This window comes from Pogoniulus pusillus, chromosome 31, assembly GCF_015220805.1.
Source record: "Pogoniulus pusillus isolate bPogPus1 chromosome 31, bPogPus1.pri, whole genome shotgun sequence".
Taxonomy (NCBI): Eukaryota; Metazoa; Chordata; class Aves; order Piciformes; family Lybiidae; genus Pogoniulus; species Pogoniulus pusillus.
In genome coordinates, this window is record NC_087294.1 from 962,968 (window position 1) to 983,465 (window position 20,498).

A 20,498-nucleotide genomic window follows, 5' to 3' on the forward strand; every position below is an offset into this window, starting at 1 on the left:
ACTTTATTTGCAAACATTTAGACATGGGACTGCAAGGTTGTTGAACAACATGGTAATGTGCCCAGAGTGGGTTACACATACACAAGGTTTGTGATAGTTTGTGACTCTTTGTTCACATCTAAAAATGCAGACTTCTGCTTTGCCTTCAAATGCAGATTATAAATGAATCAAGAGCAGAGTATGTAGAATTGAAAAATGAACTGATGTGGAATGTGAACATTCTGGAAGGCAAATAAGATGATACAGTGACTGTTAGGCATTTAGCTGCAGGTAGGCATCTTTCTGTTCACCTGCAGAAATAACTTTGGTATTATTTTCAAGCCTCTGGCTTCTGGAAGATCATCAGGGGTAGATTTTGATCAAAATCAGTGTTCCACTTCTGTCTTGAAGGCACTAATCTCCTTTTCTGTAGGTCAGCTTCTGTGGTGCTTTGGGATGAGATTAAAATATCTAAAGTTTCACACTGCTCATATTCTCTTCTAATTGCCTTTGTCTGAGTTGTGTTTTTAAGCAACGTGAGCCTGTGAAACTTTCTTGTGTAAAGCACTTTGCATTTCAAGTTGTGCTGTGGAGCTGGTTTGGCTTAGTAAAAAGAGATTGTAACATGAATCTATTAAGTAACTTATCTAAAATATGAAGTAAATGACTCAACTGTGTTAATGGTTCAACTCCAGGAGCAAGCCTTAACGATTCTATGGTCTCATCCCCTCCTCTCTGCCTGTGTATGCTAAATGTGTTGACCTGTAAACTCTACAAAAAGGTCATTGTGTTTGGGGTTTTTAGAAAGGCTGAAAAAGTTAGCATGTTAGAAGAACTTTGGCTATTTCCAGGATTTTTGTAGGGTGCTAACTAAACTTCAGGCCCTGTTTTATTTATTACAATGTTTGTAGCTATTTTTTTTAAGCACCCACCTCTAAATATTTTAAAAAGTATTTAGATAGAAATAAGTAAGATGTTATAGGATGGAATAGTTCTTGCTTCTAAATATTGTCATGAAATATGGTGGCTTTGGAAAGAGTGTTATTTATTTATTTCTAATGTAATTTTTAGCCTGTTTTGGTTTTTGCTAAAAATATTTTAAAGTTACTGTCTGTTCAATGAACAGGGCATGAATCACAGAATTGTAGAATGGGTTGGGCTGGAAGAGACCTCAAAAGGTCATCTGGGCCAACCCTTCTGCAGTGAGCAGGGACATCCTCCATTAGACCAGGTTGCCCAGAGCCCTGTCAAGCCTAACCTCTAATATCTCCAAGGATAGAGCCTGGGCAACCTCCTTGAGCTGCCTGTTCCAGTGTTCCACTACTCTCATGGTAAAGAACTTTTTCCTAACATCTCGCCTCAATCTGTTCTCTAAGTCACTGCCTCTCATCCTGTCACTACAGGCCTTTGTAAACAGTTCCTGTTCCGTTTCCTTTCAGTTTCCTTTCCTTCTTGTAGACACATTCGGGTGCTAGAAGGCTGCTATTAGGTGTCCCCAGAGTCTTCTCCAGGCTGAACAACCCCAGCTCCCTCAGCCTGTCCTTGTAGCAGAGGTGTTCCAGCCCCTGGGTCATTTTTGTGGCCCTCCTCTGGACCTGCTCCATCAGGTCCATGTCCTTACTGTGTTGAGGGTGCCAGTGTTCCAGTGAGGTCTTAGCGGAGCAAAGTGGCAGGATCACCTCTCTGGATCTGCTGGCTGTGCATCTTTGGATACAGCCCAGGACATGATTTGCCTTCTGGGCTGCAAGCACACACTATCTGCTCGTGTCCAGACTGTCGTCCATCAGCACCCCCAGGTCCTTTTCCACAGGGCTGCTTTCTAACACCTCATGCTTTTATTTTGCATAGGAAAATGAAGCCAGGAATACCACAGGGCAAAGAATGGATTGAACTGCCTGTGAAAACAAACTGTCTGAAATCATGATACAAGGATTTCCACAGCTAAAATTAAATGCTTGAAATGTTTTGAGTGTAGATCCCACAGAATGAAGTTGGAGATATCATTACACCAGTGTTCAACCTAGATTGTGGCCTGATAAGCAGCTGGTCGTGTATATTGCCCAAAACACAACCTGGCAACCATTGCAGTCTCTGAGCAAACACAGAACCTACACTTGACTTGAAACTGCTGTAATACTGCTAAAGGTAGCCAAATGACATAATATGAATGCATTTAACTAGCATCTCATTTCTAAACTGGTCAAACTGCTTTATGGTATAAGCTCAAGAAAAATACCTATTCAGGTCAATTCTAGGTATTTGCCCTAAAATCCTTACCTCAGGAATCGTATTTCAGAATGACATACAGCCATTCGGTGGCTCAGTCTCTTGCAAAGGGTACACAGGAACAGGAGTAAATGCGAATTAGTTTTCATCCAAACTAGATATGTGAATATTGAGGGATAAAATTCTGCATAGAATGAGCAACTTTTACATCTGCTTCCAAATGATTTATTCATCTGTACTATGTACCAGGACTCAGACTGCATAAGAAAACACCTTCCGCAGGTTTCAGTATCTGCATTCGGAATGTGGGCAACCTCACTGGGGCTACGTTTTAGAGCAGAAGCTGCTACGAAGGTAGAATGTTGTGTAGTGCCTGTTCTACTATCTGGAGTACTAAAACATTTTGCAGGAATTGCTGATGTAACTACAGAAGTGCTCCTTGGCTGTCAGGTGTATGCTTTCAGGGTGGTGCAGGTTTTGCAGACTGGATTTCATACTTTGGTTAAGGAGGAGTGAGCATGTAAGTGGGAAGTAAGGAGAAGGATTTTTCTCCTTCAGTAGCAGATGCAGGCTTCTAATGATAGGTCCATGGGGCCTGATGAGATATATTCACAGGACCTGATAGAACTGGTGGTTGAAGTTGATGTCCACTAGCCATCAAATCTGAGGATTCATGGCACTCTTGTGAGATTCCCACAGATTGGAAAAGGAGAAACATAATCCCCATTTTCAAAAAGGGAGGCAAAGTAAATGCAGGAAGCCACAGACCAGTCAGCCTCACCTCTGTGCAAGGTGAAATCATGGAACAGATCCTTTTGATAGCTGTACTAAGGCATACAAAAATAACGAGGTGATCAGTGGCAGCCAACATGGCTTCACTAAGGGCAAATCATGCCTCTCTAGTTTGGTGGCCTTCTGTGACAGAGCTTCAGTGCTGGTTGACATGGGGAAAGCATCTGACGTCATTTACCTAGACTTGTGCAAGGCATCTGACAATGTCCTGCATGATATTCTTGTCTGTAAGATGGAGAGGTGTGGATTTGATGAATGGGCCACTCACTGGATAAGGAACTGCATAGAAGATTGCACTCAAAGAGTTGTGCTTCGGGGCTCAATGTCCATGTGGAGACCTGTCACAAGTGGAGTTTCTCAGGGGTCTGTTCTGGGTCCACTGCTGTTCAGCATCTTTGTCAGCAGCATGGACAATGGCATTGAGTGCAGCAGGTTTGCTGATGACACCAAGCTGTGTGGTGTGGTAGACTCACTTGAGGGAAGGGATGCCACCCAAATTGACTTTGACAGGCTTGAGAAAAGGGCCAGTGCAAACTGTGTGAGGTTCAACAAGTCAAAGTGCAAGGTCCTACACCTGGGTCAGGCCAGTCCCAGACAGAACTATAAACTGGGTGCAGAGCAAGTTGAGAGCAGTCCTGAAGAGGACTTGGGAGTGTTGATGGGTGAGGAGCTCAACATGAGCTGGCAGTGCACTTATGCAGCCCAGAAGGCAAAATGTACCCATCAGGAAGAGTGTGGCCAGCAGATTGAGGGAGATGGTTCTCCCCCTTTACTCTGCTCTTGTGAGACCCCACCTTGAATACTGCATCTAGTTCTGGTGTCTCCAGAGGTGTAAGAGGGACATAGATCTGTTGGAACAAGTCCAAAGGAGGGCCAGAAAGATGATCAAGGGGCTGGAACACCTCTGCTGTGAGGATAGACTAAGAGAACTGGGATTGTGCAGCCTAGGGAAGAGAAGACCCTGGGGGAACTTTGTAACTGCCTTCGAATACCTGAAGGGAACCTACAGGAAGGCTGGAGAGGGACTTTTTTACAGAGTGTCCACCAAGAGGACAAGGGGAAATGGATTTAAATTGAAGGAGAATAGAATTAGATTGGATCTTAGGAAGAAAATTTTCACTACAAGGTTGGCAGGACTCTGGAATGAATTATCCAGAGAGGTTGTGGATACCTCCTCCCTGGAGATGTTCAAGGCCAGGTTGGATGGGGCCTTGAGTAACCTGGTATAGTTGAGAGGCATCCCTGCTAGCTCTGTAGTTCTGTATAGGTTTCTTGTATGTGCAGTTTGTTTGACAGCTTGGCCAAAAGATTTCACATTTAGAGTTTAGCAAACAAACTTCAGTTTTATTAAACAATCCTCCCTTTGGCAGGGAGGTTGAATTAGATGATCTCCAACGTCTGTTCCAGCCTAGGCCATTCTGTGAGTCTATGATTCCATGATCATGAATATTCTTGTAATTTATCTACTAAATTCACTCTTTCTCTACACCCCAGAAATACGCAGGAATCACTTCTGTACATTGGAATGAAGTGTCGACCTATCAGATGTGGTATTTTGCTTTTGACAGCCTTTTGCTTTCTTTTAAAAACTACATTGAACTATGAAAGAAAAAAGTGCCTTCATGTTCTTAACGTTATAGGGGAATAAATTTTGATCTTCCTGTAACTCAACATGTAATTTTTAGTTACTGACATGAACTATTTTTACTTACCTTTTAAAAGCTGAATAATAGAAATCCTAGGTAAGTACTTCTCTTCTAGTGGAACACATAAATTCTAGGCTGTCATTGTGGAATTGAGTGAAGTAATTTTAGTAGTAATGTGTGGTATTATTTTCCAGAATTGGCTAATGACAGGTATTTATGATTTCCTGTTAAGAGTGGTTTACTGTACTGCTTGGTGATTGGGATGGGATTCATTTCCTTATAAAGAGATGTGAAAAGCAACATACTTCATCCTAAGCAATACTTTTCTTCTGCAAACTCTCGATTTTTAGATGAAAGAAATGTATTTGTTAAGGAAAACATAGTATAATATAGATAATAGAAAATCAATAAACCATGTCATGGGTATATGTAATCCATGGTGTAACTGATTGAGTTTCATCACAACCAAGGTGAATGTGTGCTGGACAAATACACCTTTGGCAGCGTGCATGCTTTCTAATTTGGCTTGTTCTATTTTTGAGGACAATTTCAAATGAATTTAATTAATTTTGCGTTGAATGAAGCTGCCTCAGTCTTCACTCTGGCTGTATCCTGTGACTTGTAAACCGTTGTGTTGAATGTGCATTGCCCCTGAAGAATAGGAGTCGCTGTTATGGGTCTGAACTCGTAGGAGAGCCTGTGTTGCAAAAGTGCCATTGCATTAGATTATTGACTGCTCTGTTTCAGGAAAACCTCCATCTTGTTGCACAAAACAATGAAAACGGTGGAAGAGCAAATAAAGATAGGGGAATGCTGAACTAATAAACAACTTTGACCTTTTTTTTTTCCCCACCCTTTTTTTTTTCCCTGTTGGCATTTAGTTGCTTCCTTTGATCTTCCCTGCTTTAAGCAAGCTCATATCTGCCAAGACAGCGCAACTGTTCCTGAGAGGCCCTATTTGTTTCGCTTGACAGATGACAATGCGTTTTTTCTTTCTACAGCAACATAGCAGTGACTTTCAAAGCTTTCATCAACCAGAAGTCTAGGGGCTTTCCTACCCTGTTTTTCCTTTCTTTTTTTGGGTGGCTTTTATTTCTCTTCCTCTTGAGGCAGAGTCTAGCGCAGATGCTTGTGACACCGTTTTCTATTAGCCGCTGGTTACGCAGCACTGAGTTGCATGATTTTATTGCTGCTCCTGCTTTTTCTGGCCAGAACTGAAGTCTTCATCAGCTGTAAATGTATTCATACATCAGTTGCTTTCTGGCCAGTCTGTAAGTGCCCTTTGCAGTTGCCTGCTTTGTGGCTAACTGGTCTTTTTGACAATTGCTGTCACTGCTAACTCTATAGTTCTGTATAGGTTTCTTGTGTGTGCAGTTTGTTTGACAGCTTGACCAAAAGATGTCATATTTGGAGTTTAGCAAACAAACAAACAATGCAACCTCATAATGGCAGCAGAAGATATATTATGTGTATGAATTTTGTAAAGAAATAGAGACACTCTTTAAGGTTGCTATTTTCAGTCACTAATATAAGCTTGGATATTGAAATCTGCTCAATTAAGTAAATCTTCTTTGTTCTAAGTATACATCTCCTTAGTGCAACCAGGACCTAATTGTCGATGGTGATCTTAGGTACTCCTGAGTGCACTTACCGATCGCTACAGACCTGGGAGTCTTGCTGCTTTTTGTTTCAGATTCCTTTGGCCATGCATGTAGGCTTGTTAGATCGGTTTAAAAACTGGACTGCTCTGGACTAAGAAGTTATATCACACAAACAGAATTTTGGAAAGCCTGCAGTTTATTCCCCAGGAACAAGATATAACCTCTGTGGCTGTTAATTTTGGACTTCTATGAGGGTTGCAGATGATGTGTGGGTGCGGATCAGAGACTTAGGCCATGATCCAGCAAAGCACTTAAACTCCTTTCTAACTTAGCTCATTGTGATCAGTCCCACTGAAGACAATGACTGATTCACGTTAGCACAGAAGACACAGGGTGGCCTTATTTAGGACTATATATAAAATGTAAAAGTATCAGGATTCATTTCAAGATCTTCCTGATCCTGCATGTCTTCACTGTAACTGCCATGGAAGAAGATGCCAATTAGCTTCAGAGTTCCTCTTTTGATATAGGCAGTACCTTTCATCTAGCTAAACAGGGTCCTATCTTCTGAGGGAAACTTACTGAGATTTACTCTTCTAGAAGGGCTGAAGTTTTGTTAAAGGTAAGAAATATATTGTTAATTGGTGATTGAAAATTAAACCCCAACAACAAACCAAACAAAAACCCCACAACAGAATAGAAGTCACAACTCCCGGTTACAAGAGCCTAATAAATTATTAACTCACTACAGAATCTACCTATTTTTTCTATCTAGAATACTGAATATGTTTCACTTCTGGTCTGCATGGGTGACTGCAGCCATTATGCTCCCTGTTAGACATATTTTAATGAACACTTGCTGCCTGACTGTGCTTTTCTACTATTTGCCAGTTTGCTGATGAGTGGCCACAAGCCACTCAGATGTGGTTGTAGCGGTGACATTAACAAGCTAGTCCTTGACATCAGGGAGAGGATAAAGAAAGATGTATAGCAACATGGATTAGTTCAACAGCTGATAGCCCTCGTGGTGGTTTCATTTTGGACTTGAGGTTTGGGAGACAAGAACTAGAAGTACATTGACATACCTTCCTTGTGTGCTACTGGCAACAATCCAATGGCTTTGTATTAATATCTAATTGGATAGAGAGAAGCTCAGTTGCACAAGTGGTACCTCTTTATGTGCTGGCTGCAGATTACTCACAGGTACATGCAGCCATGCTCACAATAACAGAGAAGATTGACTAAGAGGAATTAGTGGAATAACTAAAGGAAATCCAATTCTCTGAGGATGTCTGGAAAATGAAGGACCTCTGCTACCAGTAGCTGTTAGACAATAATGGGATGCTGAAGCACCAAGACTTTTCCAAGCCATTTGAGTGATGACTTATCTTGCCTTCACCATCACAATAAATGTAACTTCTTTAGATGATAGGGTTAACTACAGCACAAAGACCTTTCCATTGGAAGAGACAGCTTCTATAAAGGAAATGTGAATGTGTGATATGTTAAAAATGAACATGGTCTATCTCAGTACCATTATTGCAGAGAAACAGACTGAAGAAACTAGGTCATGCAATTAGATTGATTCTACATTGCCTTCTGGTTTGGGATTAGGCTCTAGCTTCTAAACATTTGGGTATCTTTACTGTGCATATCATGAATCATATATATGAATGGAAAAAGATTGACAGATTGAAGTAGATTCAGACAATGACACTTTGTAATTAGTCTTTAGATGAAGACAGTCGTGCCTGTCAAAAGAGGCAAGTGATTGTGTTTTGTGGGAGCCACAGAAGATGGCAGAGTACTCAGCCCCTCAGTCCTGATGGGTGTTCAAACATATGTGTGCCACTGACTATTGGAAACAGGTAGGTCCATTACTGCGGCAATGGACAGCAAAAGTACTTTGGAGAGGGACTGGAGCACTTAACAGAAATAACGAGAAGGTAAAGTGAGGCTAATAGTCTTTTGTTTTTCCAGCTTAGATTATGATAGGGAACTGAGACTGTAGTGCACTGATCAGGCCAGCGAGTAGATGAATTGAAGGAATTTGTGAATTTGCCTGTGGAGCTTCCTTAATTCATATCTCATTCAGGGAAAATAGCAGCCCAATTGAAAAAGGCAGATGCCTCGATGAAAGAGCTGCAGAAGGGTTGAAACTGTGAAATGGGATCCTGAAATCAGGCACCTGTGGCTAATAGGGAGCTAGACCATCATCAAAACAATCAATATCTTCTGACTATTTTGTTGCAGATCTGTGTGTTAGATACTTAGCCTCACAGTATACATTTGAAGAGACATCAAGATGTCACTTAGTCCAAACACCTACTCAAAGAAGGTGTTTTTAGACCAGGTTGCTCAGAGACTTGCACAGTTGAGTCTGGAACTTCCAGTTGAATCTCATCCTCAAAGGACAGGGAGTTGCCAGCACTTCAGGACAGGCTGCTTTATTATTTGGCTGCTCTCATGGTGAAGTGCCTAACGGAATTTCCCATAGTCCAGCTGTTGCCTCTCGGACTGTTGCTATAGACTTCCAAGAAGAGTCTGAGTGTGATTTCTGTATTCTCTCCTTAGATGGTTGTAAATAGCAGTAAGTCCTCCCTGAGCCTTTTTGTTTTCTTCTTTCCTACAGTTTGAGCAGACCCTGGTAACTTAGGCTGTCCTTATATCCTGGTCATTTGGGACTTGCTTCTTGTACTGAGAAATCATAGAAGATAGCAGGAAGTCTCGTATCAATAAGCCTGATTTGACTGAGGCCTCTTCTTTAAGTGTGGAGATTATAAAATGGCCAACTGTTTGTGTTGACCTCTTCAGTTCTCCATCTGTTAGCAAATATATCTTTTGGGAAAAAAAAAGCTGTTTTAGAGATCAGCTGCAGTGTCACTTGGAACTACAGCAAGAGATAGCAAAAGAGCAGTCTCACAGTGCAGTTCTTGAGAGAGCTGAGAGATGCTACCTGAGGAGCATGTCATCATGCGTATTTTGCATGCCCATGGGCGCGCTTGCACAGGAAGACTTGCATGCACATGTTTAAACCCGAAGTCTGAGAGACCCTTGTTGCTCAGTACACAGTCAAGCATTTGGCAGAAAATGAGTCTTGAGAAATAATATTTTGAGTGAGGCCAATTACTTATGAAATATGACAGATTAGCAAAAGAAGCTGACATCCACGAAGCAAACCTGCTGGAACAATGGAAGACGCTGGGGGAAGGGATGAGTGTAAAGGCAGGGGGAAGAAAAGTGTTTCTATTTGTGCCACATACTCTGCCATTCTTCCATGTCAAGATGATTTGGGGATTAATTCTGAGCTCTGTAAGATGTCTTTTCCACACAGATTTCTTCATTATGAATGGTCACTTGGTCTGTGTAGTTCAGCAGGGGTACAATCTGTAACACAACTGTGGAGTTGTGTTACACTAACAGTATTTCATCAGTTTAAAGGTCTACTCTTCTACAGGAGTGGTGTATTGGGCCACCTGCCAGTTAGCACCATGTCACCCCAGGATATTTCAAGGTTAAACTAAATAAAGAATTTACAGATGTGCAATACAGATATCACAGTCACAAGTTTATAATGGTATCTGAGAAACTTTCTCATGCTTTCATACCTTGAATCTCATAAACAGAAGTTACCAGTTTTAATACCACCACATAAACATGGTTAATTCTTTGTCTAATTTCTGCCTCTTTTTGGGAGCCCCGACATGGTAACATTCAAAGATATATTTTTGAGGATGCTTCCCCTTAAGCCAATCTCAGTAGATAACAAAACTGTCTTCTGTATGGAGACTTTCAAAGTTTTCTTGCTAGGTTATTTTCAGAGTGCTCACTCAGGGTGATCAGTCACTCCAGATTTTTAATGTGAACAGAACAGATGCATATGAACATTAACCACTAAGCTCCTGTTTTGCATTTCAGAGCTTATTCTTTTTTTTTTAGATGACACTGGATCCACGAGAAATAGTCTGTTAAGATGTGTTTGTGACTAACCAGGGAATGCTGCTTAATGTTTAATCATAGGATTGTTGCTTTTCTACCAGTGAGCATCCTTGTTCACAAGCAGTTAACGGTTGGTGTAGTAAAGCACAGAAATGTCTTTTTTTAATTTGTTGGGGTTTTTTTTTGTTTTGTTTTTCTTTTGCCTTTTCCTTTTGCCTCTGTGAAAACATCTGCTAACTCTTTGAAACATCAGTAATATCTTTTGAGTTTGTCCAGAGTACTCAGGTATTTTGGTCTATTTTATTTACATAGTAAGTAATTTATTCTGTATGACTTGGTCACAATCATTTAGTCTTATCCTTCCCCATCTTGGAAAAACAAAACCCTGAAGACATGTACAAGCTAATTGTGTTTCAGCATGCCTTCTACTCCTTTAGAAAGGGAACATTTCTGCATGCTGTTTTCTAATCCCGAATTGAAAAGGCAGACGGTGTCAGGAAATACATCTGGGGACTGAAATTCAGTGTTATAACTGACACAGTAATCTGCATTTAAGCCCAGACTCTTCCTCTACACCAGAAGCGTAATGTAAGGGGGAAACTTTCTGTATGTATACCAGTCAGAATAGTAGCATGTCATTCACTGCATTGGGAGGTTTTGTGCCTGATCTAGTCAGGACTAGGATCTGAGAGAGGAGGGAGCATGGTCAGTGAAGAGGGAGCTTTTAGAAATCTTAATCCTTAAAACTCTGCAGTTATTTCAAGGGTTGAAAAGTTGGCCAAGTATGGATGGAGCTGCAGAATAATCACAGCAAAAGACACTTCTGTGGCATATGGTTTCACCTCCCTGACAAATTCAGTTTCTAGCCCATGACCCTCATTTGCTACAGCAAAAAGCATTTCTTGTTTTGAAAGAGGGTTTCTGGTTTTCTCTAAATAGAGACAAACAAAAACATTTCTTTCCAGCTCATTCAGATTCTTCCAAATCATTCTCTCAGAGCTCCACCTGAATGACTAAAATATGATAGTATATAAATAGCTGTGAACAAAGCCTTAAAGTTTAAAGGGTCAGTATACTTTACCAAAACCCTGTGCTGACATCTATGCCTTATTTTTATCCTGATGACACAGATCATTTTGAAGAATGTAATAGATCTTCTCATGTGAAAGATAGGTTAAATTGAAGGTATATTTAAGTGGTGTAAATTAGTAAATGCATGTATGGAATAACTGTGTCTGTCTTTGCAGTAAGTTCTGCTTTGCAGTAAAGTTCTGTCTTTGCAGTAAGAACTGCTTTGAGCAAATGTTCTCAAATTCTCTACCTGCCTTTGACATGTGAAAGCAGAAGATCTTTTATAAGTAAAACCAACCTGGGCAATAAATCCGGAATGAAAAACATTGGGACCAGTGTTTTGGTACCTTGGCTTATTTTCCTAAGTTAGGGGGAGCATAGGGTGAAAAAAGATATAAATCTTCATATCAGCTTACAAACCTTTACAGGTTAGAAATTTCCCAATAACTGGGTGAAGCACTTATCTCTATTAAGATCCTAAGGAATTTTTAGGCATGCTTCTTGCTTTTCTTAGTGGTATCCAGGGCTTTTTCTCCCCCTTTTTTCTTTTTCTTTTCCTTCAGAGAAGATTTATAAAGCAGAGGGGTAGATGGTGCTGTTCTCCAGATGTCTTTGTTGAGGAGTTTCCTCACTGGACTAAACACAACATAATTTCTCTGTAATGTTACAGTGGAATCTTGGAAAAACATAATGTTCCTCCTGTTATGTGCAATAGATTCTTCTTTAATTGCAGCAGCTAAAAAAAGCTTCTATCTTTATAGCTGTGGAACCAAAGCGACGAAATTTATGATCTCTCACTGTCAGCAGGTTTATGGAAAATTTATAGTCTGTGTTCTGAGTTTACCATCTTTTGTAGGAATACTTACTAAAAGTAGGGCTGAAAAAAGCCTATTATAGGATTATGAGTTGTTCTGTTTTTAAAGATTCCTATAATTCTTATTTTCATCTCCTCATCCCTCAAGCTGCTCTTTTATCTCCTCTAGAATCAAGGATCTGGTCGGGCTGTTTATTCCTTCTTTTAATTTTCTTATTTTCTCTCTATAAATGGAACTCACTTTGTTACCATTCTCTAAATTACTTTCAAGACTTGTGGTTAATTTAGAGAAGGAACTTGTGGTTAATTTTAGTGCAGACGGTGCTGGAAGTCCTCAAACCTTCTTTTGGTTATTTAGATAACTTACAGTAATATTTCCTACCACCTTTTGCTGGTGCCCCACTTGCAATAAGTGGAAGTAGGCTCTTTGTTCTCTTTATTTTTTTTTTCATGTTTTAAATCATAGTTTTTATTTTTGTAGTGAAAATATGTTTGTGTTGTCTGTTATGGTAAGAATCCTGAACCTGATTCAGTACCCATCTGTTTTGTAGCTGGTAAGGGTGTTGAGCTGATGGTGTAGTCGCGCCAAACTGCAGTATGCATGGCTGATAGCTTAATCTGATTACTGTGGTCATTTGTCAACAACAATAAAAAAGGAAAAAAGACAGAAATGTAAAAATGGTGCAGATTGTTCATCAAAATGAGCAGAATTTGCCTTTAGAAATGTGCCTAAATATTCTTAATCAGCAAATGATGCTAATTTAACCACAGAAGTGTGATATAATTTTAATGCTACTACTTTTTTGTTATTATAGTAGAGTGATTGAGAGTAACTTCCTCACTCTGGAAAATCTGAGCTGGGCATTGGAACTCTGGCTTATCTAGAGAAAAAATAGGATTCTAGAGATTTTTAAAAGGGAAGCAAAAGATTTAATTGGTCAGTTTCATTCATGTAATCAATTTAATTGCTTAACTCCATGAGAAAGTGTCTGAATCTTCAGTTTCAGAAACTCATGAATTGACTCTGTCTCACTAAAAATCACTGCATATGAAGCAAATTCTGCTCTGACCTTCTTGCCGCCATACCTGTAGTGCTCCTCAGTTGCAGTCTTCTATGTTTTGAGAGTTTATTCATTGCTATTCCCTTTTACTTTCCTATTTCATCTCTAATTGAACATGTACATACATACTGTGCATGCGTAAATCTGGATGGATCAAAGACAGCAAATTCATAAACATAGCAGAAAGAAAATCTATAACTGATAACAATTGAGAAAATCTTCAGAATTGGTAGAACCAATTTCCCTCTATTTTTATGTGTGTCTGAGGAAGACTCAGATAGATGACTTTCTCCTTCAGGATGTGGTTGGTAATTCCAAAGCAATACTAGGCCTTCATAAGGCGAGAGAAATACGTAGGGCAGATTGGTTGTGCTTGAGTATGCATCACTGGAGGAGTTACCACCAGTGACAAGGTAGATGTTCCTCTGACTAAGCATGTTTGAACGCTTCTGCTTAGCACGGGGCATGAAGATGCTGCAAACGACTCACAGTTTGATGTATCTCTGTTGTGACTGCATGTGTACAAGAAACCTCACAAACACTCGGGGAATGAGGCAGGCCTGTTTCCTCAGACCTACACACTTTTAAAGGTGTACATGAAGTGGAATTCAGTAAAAAGCACATTTCTGTGTAGACTTTGTATCCATCGGGTGCAAAGTACCAAATGTTACTGCTGTATCATGTATACATTTCCTTATTGTGCTCTTAACACGCAAAACCTGACATCTAGTAGATGGGAGTGGTTAAATTGGGTCCCGGAGCAAGTACTGGCCTTCAATCACAAAGGTTGTAGAATCTTGGGTCTCTTCTTTTTGAGGGGCAAGCCCACAAGCAGAAGCATCTAATGCCATCTCCAAAGATCAATATCTTAGTACCACGTGTAAATTTGGGGCAAGTAGGATAGTTGTGATCATGCAGGATAAGAAAAATAACCCTTCTGATAATCTGTTGCATCTCATAGCTTTTTATATTGCAAACCCCCACATATAAAATGCAGACTCTAGAACAGATTTTTTGCAGTATACATGAATAAGAACTACAACTCCTTCAGAGAATTTAGTTTGATCAATTCCCAGCCCCACTCTTGCTCTTTCTTGCTCTCTTGCTTTTCTTTCACAGGAAAAGTAAGTCAGACGTTACAGGATGCTACCACAGGGTTGCTAGGAAACCCCTAAGACTTTATTGGTGACACTACTATTTTCTGAGTCCTTTTAGAGGGCAGGGCTGTAAAAACCCACACTGTCTTGTGGAAAGTTGCTCATGTGCTCCCTAGTTTAAATGATACAGAGAAGTGATGGTGCTTTTACGTTACCTTATGCTGTGCTTTAATGGTCTTCATGTATGGTGGAAATGTTAAGTATTTGTCTCCCCCCCACCCCAAGAATTAAAATGAAGCCTTTAAAAACTGTATGCAAGGAGCACTGAGGTTACACAGGATGCGTTCATAAGTCATCTCTCCGTGTGTGCACACTTACATGTTCCATCTTCTGCATAGCTATTACGCTGGAGCATTCTGTTGCCTGTCCATATAGCAAGTCTAACACAGCATGAAATTCATGAGTAACTGACCTTAAACTTGTGACTGCCATTCACTTCGGTCTGTGTAGCCCAGCAGACTGGCTGCTGAGAGCTGTGCCTGCTTGCTGTTTTGTGAGTCCCTGCAGCTGCATGCTCGCCCACTCTGTGCGAACAGGCACACACTCCTGTTTTTTTCGCTCTCGCTGTCTGGTGTATTTTCAGACTCACTCTTTGAAGACTTTCTGAACTGCTGGCTATGGTCATCTGATTATAATTTTTTTTTAACTGGGAACATGTTTAGTTCAGTGTTATTTAAACAAGCTTATCTCTTTGATCAAAGTCTACAATTTGAAATTTGAACAGGGTAGAGAGGGTGGCTGGTCGGGTGAGGAAATCTATCAAGTGCATGTCTATGTGTGTGCTGCTTTAGCTGCGTGCCTGCAAAGGTAGACATGTATGTTGCTTCAGAACAGTCTTGCAAATATAAATGTCTATTTTAGTACAAGTTCTGAAAACACAGTATTATTACTGAAATAAAAACATTTTTGGTAACTCTTTTTTGAAGGTATGGTGACCTGCATAGTGAGTTTATCAGTTTCTTCAGCTTTTTTGGAGGTTGAACTTAATAACTGGAGTTGTATAGCAGAGTCTTTGCTAGTATTCAAAGCACACTAAGCGAGGCCCATATGTTAATGCGTTTAAGGATGGCATTGACCTATTTCACTGACTGAAGCACAGACCACAGCAGCAAATCTGGAGAGCTTGAAACCTTTTCTGGAGGTTTTCATTCAGCTGCTTCAGGAGGACTAGTCTGTGCAAAGTTAAAGTTATATAGGGTGAGATGGCAAGATGAAGCATGCATGCCACACCTTTTCATTATGTTCTCTCCATTCCCCCTCCCCCTTTTTTTTCTCCTAAATATAACTTCGAGATGCATTTAAGTTTATTTCACAGCTGATTCCATTTGATTATTTTAGAGTACTTGATTTTCAAGTCTGATTTAAAGGTTCGTGTTTGCTGAACTTTCGTTTTCAGGACTAGGAAAAAGAATTTCCTATACTCAAATCACATGTCATACAATCAAATTTTTTTCCCCTCCTAACCGTTAAGATCTTCCCGTGGCAAAATCTGAATGCTTTGTCTCACGATTTCACAGAGGAATTTGTAGGCTAATCTGAAGCTTTCCCTCTCTTTAATATTGCTATTACACTGTAGTAACTTGAAGTTGCTATTACTGATGAAATTATGTTATAACCCTTTTGTTCTACGTAGATATTGTAAACCTTAGACTTTGTTAGGGAGTTTTATTGAGTGAGGTTCCTAACGCACAGACAGACACAAACACACAGACTCGCACACTTGCACGCACACATTCTGCTTTGCCCTATCTCAATTACAGCACATTCCTAACCAGGGTCATTGCAATGTACACATTACATATTTCTAGCAAGCGTGAAAATGAATCAAACAGGAGGACAGATAAGCACAGATAGATTGGAGCCTGCTGAGGAAATAAAAGGCAGTAATCTGCCCGACCACTGGACTGCTCTTCCTGGTTGGATTTAAGTGTCCTTTCCCGTTAGCTGCTGCAAAGCACTGACTGCCCTGAAGTGAAAAATTAAATGGCTAGTAAGAATGAAGTAACACTTAGAGGGACAATTCTTTGGTGTGACTCCAAAATTAATTGTTCCTGAAGCGATGTTTAAACCAGTGTCGACACAAGGCAAGAGTTTCTGGCTCATGGCCAGTGCCTTGTAATGCATATTAGTGCAGATGAGGAGTTCCTAAAAGTTAGAGGGAGAAGGGGAGAGAGAGAATGTGCATTTTCAGTGTTCACTCTGCATTCGTTTGTACCCTCCTCCTTGCTGAGGTTAGAGGGATACCTGTGTAGTGCTGCTTTATTATGATGTATTCTGAGCCTCAGAATAGGTTCTGGTATTTTTTTAGGTGAATTACCAGCTGCCGATCTCGCTGTTGACAGTAAAAGCAGATATGTTCCTTGCTCCCTGCTATTAGCACTGACCATGACCCTTCACACCAAAACCTCTGGAGTTACTCTGCTGCACCAGATTCAAGGCACTGAACTGGAGACACTGAGCAGACCTCAGCTGAAGATTCCCCTGGAAAGATCGCTCAGCGACATGTACGTGGAGAGCAACAAGACAGGAGTTTTTAACTACCCAGAAGGAGCCGCTTATGATTTCGGTACTACAGCTCCAGTGTACAGCTCTACAACTCTCAGTTATGCCCCTACTTCTGAATCTTTTGGGTCCAGCAGTCTGGCAGGATTTCACTCACTGAACAATGTTCCACCAAGCCCAGTGGTGTTCCTGCAAACGGCGCCCCAACTCTCACCCTTCATCCACCACCACAGCCAACAGGTACCCTATTACCTTGAAAACGAACAGGGCAGCTTTGGGATGAGGGAAGCTGCTCCTCCAGCCTTCTACAGGTAAATGCAAAGATAATTTATCTTTCTTCTTTAAGCAGATCAGCTGAGAAATTTAGAGTGAGGAAATCTGTGTCCTCTGATCCTTTCTTTTTTGTGCAGAGGTCCGTGTGATTTAGTTGAATCGTGCGGGATATCTAGCCCACAGTGTGACTGTAAGCCGTAAGTTCTGAAAGCTCTGCCTAAATGAGAAAAAAATTGCACAACAAGAACAAATATTTCCTGGAGAAACATGAAATCATAATTGGTTAAAGAATGGCAAGCAACTTCCCTGTTGTAATATATTACTGTCACTGTCTGAAGGATACTAAAAGGGCATTCACCATCACATATTTCTGAGTGTGAGTGGTTGTTTGTTCAGCTTTTAGCTGATAGAGTATTTTTGTCCTCTGGTTTCCTTTACAGTGTAAGAAGTGACTTATATAGGAAGTATTTCAGAAGCACAATATCATTCCTAATCAAACAGTTAGAATTGAATCGGTGGCATTATTTCGGTCAGCAGCCACCTTCATGTGCTATTGTGAGAACTGTGCATGTATCAACCTGCATTCTTCATTGGACAGTGACATATGTCAACCATCCATCTGGTATGCTGCATTTACAAAGAGGTTTTGGGGACTTTTATATTTTTATCCCTTTACTTTGGCCTGGGATAGAAAGATAAAAGTATCTTTGAAGATGGGTGATGGTTTTCCTCCACTTAAATATTTATTCTCAGTTGTAAAACCATTTCTGTACATTTTGAAGCAAATGTAGCTTATTGACAAAACTGTAGCTTGCAGAAAATGTAGTCCTACACACCGGTACCCACACCCTTCGTGTTTCTGCAATAGCTTTCCATCCATTTATTATACTGGGCCTCAGTGAATCAAAGTGAGCAATCAGAAATGTTTTCATTTTTCTCCCCCTAAACTCTGTCTGTACCGTTTAAGAGATACAGAATAGTTTGCTAGAAATGGAATGACTGGAAAAATAGAAGTGAGTTATTTTTCCTGTGTTAAGGGCCAGACTGACAGACTTAATTGCACAATATAACATGTTACTGTGAACAGCAGCCTGTGTACCTAAAGACAGGCTAACTCAGGCCGACTGAGAATCTGGTAGCAGAATCTGGTCTTTACCAAACAGAGGATGACTGCACTTCCTACAGTCAGTTTTTGGGGAGCAGATGCAATAAAGACTGGTGAACAGTTATGTCAGTGATTTGTGAACTGAAGTGGTTCAGACAATATCTTTAGGAAGAATCATAATATAAGGGTCTTGAATGATTACCAGTGACTTGAAACTGCACTTTGTGCTAGATTAAAGGTTGAGTTTTCTTTTACATGAACCAGTGCAAACAAATGGTGAAAAGTGTGTAAGTGACCTTAGATATGTAAACAATAGAGTAGTGAGATTGTGAAGATGAAATATACACAGGAAGAAAATGTACCCTAGCCAGGGTATTTTACTTCAAGAAGAATCAAATCCAAGAGTCACCTGGAGTTAGAATTTAACTATGGAAACAATGCCCTTTTATTTTTAAACAGTGAATCCACATTAAAGACATAAAAATAAAATTAGTGTACTTTTTTTAGTTTAGCCCCTGGAGAAGACACCCACTAGAGTAAGGCCAGTGCTGGATTCCCCATTTCCTGACGTTTTTGATCAAGAATGGGTGTCTCCCTTGAGGATGTGTTTTTGTCAAATGCAGCTGATGAGGCTTAGTGCAGCACCAATTAGGTGAATCGATGATCCCGAATACGCAGGTAGTTTTTCTACATGCAGTGTTATACACATGATTTGTGGCTCTGTGCAGCCACAATAAGGACTGTGTATCAATATGATTATATTCTGAAATTACTGTCTTTTGTTAAGAGGCAGATCAGTCTTGGAATTAATAATATATATACATATATTTAAAAAAACATTCATTTTTCCAAGTTTGTGTTTAGAAAATTATCATCTCCACAGCAGGAAATATTAGGTCTTTATTCTTGTGTTTTGGCACAAATCCAATCACCAACAGCCTGTTAAAAGAATTTGAGTAGGTTTTCAGTCTCTGGGAAATACTTAGATATTTAATCATGGGTTTAAGAACAAGTTCTTAAAAAAAATATTATCGTGCATGATAGTCTCATTGGTTTCAGTTGTGTCATAAGAGAAAAGAGGCCGTGGGGCAGTGTAACCAGATGATGAATAAATGCATTTATATTGGAGACTGGAAGATGTCTGACTACCAAGATACTGAATTTCTGGAACAACCTAGCAGTAAAAGTGGTAAAGGCAAAAGTTCTCAAGTCAGAAACCCTAACAGGTTTTAAAGTGGATCATGAACAGTTTATGATATGGCTATTTACTTCTGTAATAAGCAATCTAAGCTCAGAAAGACTCCTCTGCAATTCTCATTTGCCTTTCTGTGTAATGAAGTTGTGCTCTTTGGCTTTTAAGACAGAAATATTTGCATTTCATCATCCTGTTGTACTTGAGATTTGAGATGCAAATGCTGCATTCAGCTATACAAGTGATCATAGGTTGGAGCTGAAAGTACATTCTGTTAATGTTTGGATGAAAACCTTAAAATCTTCTGTCACAAAAGTGCCTGTATGTGATAAGGGAAAATGTTGATGTAATTTGATTTTCTGATAAGTAGTCAAAGTCGTGCTGCCTATAGCCATGTGTGTAGCTGCAGATGTATTAATTCTGAAGTTACATTTATTTCTCTCAAGGAATATTTCCTTTTTTTGAAAGGCTTTGTCTCTTGTTGTAAGATAAGATGAAGAACAAAGTGATATATAAAGAAAGGAATTATTTTATAAAGGTTGTGAAAAATACACCAATTTTCTCCTTTCTGGAGTCTCTAAATTAGGGGGTGTCAGAATCTGAGAAAAAAAGAAGAGGCTTAATTAATGACTGTCTTTAGCTTGACCCCTTTTATGTCTAACCTGATGCCTGTTTTTATAGGGAGCCAAGCTTAAATACCTCTTCCTTATCTTACAATGCCAGTACCCTCCAGTGAAAGGAGGAAGGCATAGCACTGATGATGGTTTTATTCCTCTTAAAATCTCATCTTTTATTTTGTTTTCTCAGTTATTTTCATATTAGGTTTTTCTTTTTATTAAATGCTGAGAAGTAGTTGATTCTTATTACAGGCAATCTTGTGTTCAGGGCTACTGCAGTGAAGTTATTGAAAGATTTCTTTTGTTCTTCACTATTAAATTTGAGTTTTGGTTGTTGCATGGTTTTTTGGCAGGACTTTGTTCATTCAGGGAAAACCAAGAAGCCTTTCAGTAGTGAATTTATCTCAGTAAATTCCTAAAAGCAACAGCAAACCCAAGTCCCTTTTGTTCTGCCAGAGTGTGGTATTTCTGTGTTACCCCACTGAGTTTGCGTCTCTTGGATCTGAACTGAAATCATGCCTGT

The 20,498-nt window shown here is 39.9% G+C and overlaps 1 protein-coding gene across 1 annotated transcript in view; it reads left to right on the plus strand.

Annotated features, from left to right (window-relative positions):
* Positions 1-20,498, plus strand: part of ESR1 (estrogen receptor 1) — a 183,660-nt gene that overhangs the window by 41,563 nt on the left and 121,599 nt on the right. The window contains exon 2 of the mRNA XM_064169411.1: positions 16,595-17,099. Coding sequence (XP_064025481.1) covers positions 16,595-17,099 — 505 coding nt within the window. The remainder of the gene's footprint in view (positions 1-16,594; positions 17,100-20,498) is intronic.